The following is a 6,641-nucleotide window of genomic DNA, read 5'->3' as shown; positions in this document are numbered from 1 at the left end:
AACTGTAAGTAACTAAATTATCTCTAAAAAAAAATGCACACACACCTCCACCCTTTTTGTGTCTGTACTTTGGTCCTTTATTTCTAATGCTATTTTGACCTGAAATGAGGAGAAAGATATATATTAAGTAAACCTGTGGAGATGGGATTCTTTACCAGACCATAATGTGTCTTTTGTTGTTTTTTCTTAATGCTTTTTCTTTTATTTCTCCTGTGGGTCATAATAAAGTTAAATGAGCAGATAAATTGAAGGACAACTACAGTACATATTGTTGATTGAGGCAGTCCCTTTTGTGTGGGATATTTGGTCACTTAAAACAATAAGACAGAATTTCCTTTCTCTGCAGCTTCTTGTGCCAAATTAATCAGATTATTTCCTTTGTGATGCTGCCTTTTGTTTGGCTTTACATTAACATTTCAACACTTCACAGTTTGGATAGAGCTGTCTTCCAATAATGCTTCAGATTCCAGGATCTTTTTGAAGAAGAACGAATAACAGTATAAATATGTGTTCTTCTGAATTAAAATAAACTACTACAAAAAAGATACAGAAACTTGTTAAATAATAAATACCATTATTAATAGGTACGGACAGCACTTTGAGGGTTTTTTTTTTTAGTGATTTGGCTTAAATTTCAACAAAGAGGCGGGTTATGGGCTGTAATGGAGCAGAAAAGGAAGTGGAAAACATTACACACTTCTACCACAGTTTGACAAAAGTGGGCAAGATCAGAATTACAATACAATGAAACACTTTTAATTTTTGTGCAGGCATTATAAATCTGTAGACTACATGCAATTTCAAAGAATACAGTCTGTTAAAATGTAAACAAATGTTGTGTAGTTCAGATTTTTAAGACACGCGCATTGCAATGGTGCAAAGGGACACAGACAAATGGTCGATAGTCAAATACAAAACCGTTCAGGGCCAGTTCCCATGAGCTCACTCTCCTCTAAGACAACACAGTGTGATGTTAAGAAAATTGTGAAATGGCGCCACCTTCAGGCAGCTGCATTAATAGCCAATACCTAACGACAATAGCCAACACACAAAACAAGTGAGACTCCTATACGGTAAACTACAAGCATTAACAGGGTAAGTTGAAGTTATTGGTTTGACAACTTGTGGATAAAAGATGTCCTTGAGTTGTCCTTGTTTTAAACTGTCTGAATCGTTTGCCTAGGAATAAAAAGAACAAGTAATTCTTTGATATGATGCAAAGAAAAAGGCATTAGCGTCAATGCAACATGCTTTATTTCTTAGGATAGACACTTTATTATCCATTTGTAATGACACAAGACAAAAATAAAATGGAAGACATGTTGGTAACAGGTGTCATGCTGTTAACACTGACATTTAAATATTGAAAAAACACACTTTGCCTCATAATAAAATAAAAGCTATTTTCTGAACATACACTCAACGCTGCCTTTAAGGGGGCAGGACTCACTCATGCTACAGTGGTTATATGCAGGCCTTTTTCATCATATAAACATATATGTATTATATGTTATATTGAGGTGACTTTGTATCCTGGTCATTTTGCAAGTTAAAAAACCCCTTCTCATTGATTTGACATTTTTTGACAAAGGTCAAATTCAAATTAAAATATGTAAGTGTAATTTGACAAAAAAAAAAAAAAAAACATCCAAATATTTACTCAATGTTTAGAAATTCATGTCTGCAAAAAAAAAATAAAAATAAAAAAAAATAAAAATAAATCCCAATTTCAGGCAAATCCGCAAAATATAATTGTTAAATATAATATAAACGATTATACTATTTTCAAGTCTTTAACATTCAATGTTAATGTCGCACAAAAGCTGCTCCAGGGCTGCGTGATTCTGACTGGCCTCTTCAATTGCGCTGTAGGTCTGCACGTTACTGGAGATGTGATAGCGGATGTCGTCCACTAGAGGGACAGAATCAGTCTCGTGTCGTCCCTTTACACTCGCTGCATCTTCTTTGATGAGTTCAGCAAACTCAGGATCAAGTACCAGCTGTAAATATATATATGAAATACATCTTTTAAAATACAAATTTAATAATTAGCTAAATCAGATCCAACATAGGATTGCTGTGCATTTCCATCAACATTCATAATTTTTATTCTTTGCTTTAGTTATGAAATTATTCCTTCTAATAGAATCGGTTGTCAGTAAATGACAGCACAATATTAATAATACAAAATTATAAAGTGTTAAATCATTACAACCAATAATGAACTGAATGAAGCTGGAATCTATAACATTGTATTGATCTTACATTTTCTTGCAGTGAAAATAACTTGTTTTGAGAGGTTTATGAGTACCAAGGTTAATTTAAATCCAGACGTCTAATCCATACCTGCTCAATGATCTTGGCCATGTACTCGGTGCATTGATCCTCGAGTCGTGAGAGGTGAAATAGCCGAGCAGTTTTCCACAAACAGATGACGTTGTTCCTGCTAAGAGCCTGTCCCAGAGTCTTTCCACAGAGACGCTTCAGGCCCGGCAACAGATACATGTCGGCCACAAACAACACGTCAAACACATTGTCCATCGTGAGCTGCAACAGGGAAGCAAAAATAAATAGTTTAGATCAAGGATTCCCCAACTTTTCAGGCTATGACCCCCAAAACAACCAATTTAAGTCTCAAAACATGTTAAATCAAGTTCAATGCTGTTTATTTTAATAGTTTATTGTGTTAGATCATAATTTTTTATTACATTTTGAAATCACTAGTTTTGGTTAAAGATTTATTGCATTTAAAACATACTTGTTAACATGTTGGGACAAATATGCCAAACTAAACCCACAGCTAGGACCTGGTTTGCTTGTCCAAAATTAGCATTGATTTTAAAAGGCCTCAAGTCTTAAGTCCTTGTAACTAGGAAGAATGTGTTAAAAGCGCTCTCTTTACCAACTCTTTTCTTTACTTCTGGACTTTTCGTGTATAGTAAACTCACCTCAGTGTCATCACTGTAGATGTAAAACATGACGTGGATGAAGATTTCGTGGGAGATGTTGTGGAGAGTGATGACTGGAGTATTGGGCTGAGACTGCAGCTGACCGCCTTCACAGAAGTGGTCTTTAATTAAGGCCCTGAAGTAGTCACTGCGTCCAGAGAAAAATGCCTGGCAAAAAACAACACTTCTACTTCTACTTCAATCTACTATCAAAAGGAACTATTGTTAAGCACAGAAATTCACTGTACCTTATGACACAAGAAGTTGTAACCATCAACTGCAAAGCATATGTCAGGGTATGTTGATAGATTTGTAGTTCTCTGGAAAGGAAGCTCTCCAAATCCAAGCTGAAAATGATAATTATGACATTTAAAATGCATCCAACAAAGAAATGGTTAGAAAGGCCAGTTTCAAGAACACTATGCAGCAATCACTGGATTCAAACTTGTAAAATGTAACTGCCACATCATTGGCACACCACATGCGCAATCAAACAAAATTAATAGCTTTTTACCTGTAGCTCAGCTGGGAGTGCACAGTCCGCTAACTGGGCCAGCTCATCCTGCAGTTTGCAGTTCTGTGGCTCGAGGCTCAAAACTTTCACACAAATGCCTGGTTTATTAGACACTAGAGAAGCAGAAACAAAGCAACACATGAGATTATTAACATTATGAGATTACATTGGATAATGACACTAATCTGAGGGAACATTTTTCAAATAAATTTGCCTTAAAAGCTGGACAATAAATAAATAGGAAAATAAACAAACTATGTAAATGAGAAATAAATATAGAAATAAAATGTTTTGTATGAACGTTTACAGGCAAAGGCCTAATGAGAAAGCCTAAATAACAATGCCATAAAAAACATTAAAGCAGTTCAAATGTTTATAGTACAATCTTACCAAAATTATAAACCTGTTTGCACTTATTCTCCAGTTCTTCAATAAGAACTGACATTTTACACTGTTTGGCCAGTCGTGTGCAATCCTCCAGAAAGCTTATATCAATATCCATACGTCCTGTAAGACACACACACAAATTTGAAATTAAACATTTAGAAAATATGACATCTCATCAATATTTGGAGTTTATGCTTCAGAAATAGTTACAGACTGTTATATGTCGCAAACTTGTATGACTAAATTAACTGTCATATAGCAAAGTTGTATGACATTATTATTATTATCATTACCCACCTGTATAAATATATTGCAAGATTGCAGCAAAAGCTGATGGGTTAATCTAAAAAAATAAACAACAGAAAATTAATCAAATCTAGTTTTATCAGGTCAGATAAAACAAAGAGAATGTTCTACCAAGGGGTGTTTTAAGGTAATGAGAGTTTTTCCTCTCCATTTTGAGTTAAACATTTCAGAGAAGTACTCAGACCGAGCGCTCAGAACACAACGGTGGGCTGGAAAGGTTTGTCCATGAACCAAAAAATTCACATCACTGTGCTGTCCTTGTTCCAACAAACTAAAACAAAACAGAAACAACAGAACTAGTTCAATGAAATACAATATTTTGTAATTGCCGATTTGTTAAACAGTCAAAAAAGTGAAATAATAAGAACATTTATACATAAACTAGAACATTTTTGAGTGTCCAGGCCCAAGTTTAATTAAAGCTCAGCTTTTAACACGTGATGCAAATGCAACAATACAATACTGTCTTAATATCATAGCCCATGTATTGAGAGTTGTACTGTTGCATCCTTAGCATTCACAGAGCAGCACAGATGGACTTACATGTAGAGGAAGTGGTTAAATGCATCCTGCTGCTGCATTGGGCATGTGTTGATGCAGTTGTATTCTTTTAACAAACGCCGGATCTGATCACTCAGTGACCCATACATGCATCGCTCTCCTTCAAAAGTGTTGGCTTCACACTTAGCACCTGAAGTTCAGAAAACATTAAGTTGAATTAAAGGCTGCAATGAGATAGAGCTCTATAAAGTACTATTTATTATAACGTGTAACTAGTGTGATATTGGTAATTAGTAGTGTGGTTTAATAATAATAAGGCTAGGCCTGTGCTATAATAGAATCTTAATCAACATCTATTTGTTTGCACATTGCAGTTATTGGATTGTGTTTTGTAGTCAAGAATGTTTGCAATTAATCCTGTCAAAAAAGTGGTTTGTAGCAGAGTTTAGACACTGCAGGAATATCTGTGTAAACCCTCAGTCATCCAGGTCTGATCCATAACAAAAGACAAAGCTAAAATCTGTCAACTGGGCAAATCGTTGTAAGTGTGAAGACGTTTCGCTGCTCATCCAAGCCGCTTCTTCAGTTCTGGTCAGATTGCTGGTGGCCATTGCCTTATATCTATCCCAGAAGGAAAGGTGTTACCATTCCTTACATGGTGGGTGTATCTGAAAAACCTTAGGGAATTTTCAGACAGTATGAATGAGCAGCAAAACATCTTCACTCTTACAACGATATGTCCAGTTGACAGATTTTAACTTTGTCTTTTGCTATGGATCAGACCTGGACGACTGCAGGAATAGTAAGGGTAAAATTTTCTGTGCAGCCAGAATCGTATTTGAATTATTTGGTTGTATTGCATTATAATATGACCTTACCACTAGCCAGTAAGTACTGGACCAGCTCTTCATGGCCACAGAGACAGGCATAATATCTGTAAATGCAAAATTTGAATTATCCAATATGTAATAACAATATGTATGTTTACAAATTTGAACTTACAATGGGGTGCTGTCCCAGTTATCTCTTACATTGAGATCCACGTCTCTGTGTTCGACCAAATATCTAAATAACAAGTAATAAATAATGTAATATAACTGATGCAATAAATATGGAATAAAACAGAGATATGATTATTATTACCACAGCATAGAAACACATATATAATTTCCTAAAGCAAAATACACTGTACACTTAATCGACAATGACGCAGGATTTTTAGAGAGATGTTTAAGTGCATGCCAAGACTAGAGCAACCTATTTAGAAAAGTCATCCAAACAAGTTCTCTCTTTGACAAGTAGCCTTAAGTGTCACAAAGCAAGACATTTTATTTACGAGTACGCTGCTTTAATGTCACTTTACTACAACTAGACCTGATCGATTTTACAATTTAACAATGCCAGCAATGCAATTTTGTGCTCTAGCTAAATGTAACGCTGCACTATTTGAGCTACAAGAGCAGGCTGTGGGTTACCTGACTCTGCAAATGTCGCCCTTTTTGCAGCTCGCAAACAGGTCGTGAACATCCATTGCGTCCCCGGAGCCTGGTTTGGTCTGTACGGCATGGATACGGCCCGTGGGCTGGACAGGTGACCGTTGGGGTACCGAGTTTTAACAGAGGCTTCTCTAAAGACAGTGTAAAAGTCGAGCTATCACGCCTTGTTCGTGAAAACTGAGGAGTTGTTGACAGTCGGAGCAGTCGGATGTTTTGGTCGAGAAGGGGCTGGATGAGATCACGTGACTCGCGGTGCTTTCAGGGGCGGTGAGAATAGTGACTTGTTCCAATTTTTTTCTGTTTAAAAAAAAACAACAAAAAAACAAAGCGTTCATGGATTTTTTCCGTCAACACCAAACCATCCTTCTTCACATTTCATAAAGAACTTTGTCTTTTTTCTCATCTGTAAGTTTTATGGAAAATAAAGATGCTATAAAACTTAAAAATGTAATAGACGATCTAAGTCTTATCTTTTTTTCCTGTATTACT

General features: G+C 35.8%; 1 protein-coding gene across 1 annotated transcript; it reads right to left on the bottom strand.

Moving 5' to 3' along the window:
* Positions 1 to 1,236: 1,236 nt before the first annotated feature.
* On the bottom strand, positions 1,237 to 6,382 carry abtb1 (ankyrin repeat and BTB (POZ) domain containing 1). The gene is made up of 12 exons (XM_033969558.2): positions 6,132 to 6,382; positions 5,659 to 5,721; positions 5,535 to 5,590; positions 4,699 to 4,846; positions 4,267 to 4,426; positions 4,147 to 4,192; positions 3,853 to 3,969; positions 3,463 to 3,575; positions 3,197 to 3,295; positions 2,949 to 3,116; positions 2,347 to 2,547; positions 1,237 to 2,000 (listed from the first exon to the last, which is right to left on the bottom strand). The coding sequence occupies exons 1-12, from the start codon at positions 6,185 to 6,187 to the stop codon at positions 1,794 to 1,796; spliced, it is 1,434 nt and encodes a 477-aa protein (XP_033825449.1). The 5' UTR covers positions 6,188 to 6,382; the 3' UTR covers positions 1,237 to 1,793.
* Between the last annotated feature and the right edge of the window lie 259 nt (positions 6,383 to 6,641).

Source organism: Periophthalmus magnuspinnatus, chromosome 7 (assembly GCF_009829125.3).
Source record: "Periophthalmus magnuspinnatus isolate fPerMag1 chromosome 7, fPerMag1.2.pri, whole genome shotgun sequence".
Classification (NCBI taxonomy): domain Eukaryota; kingdom Metazoa; phylum Chordata; class Actinopteri; order Gobiiformes; family Gobiidae; genus Periophthalmus; species Periophthalmus magnuspinnatus.
The sequence above is the reverse complement of the archived record's forward strand: the minus strand, read 5'-3'. Positions and strand labels throughout refer to the sequence as shown.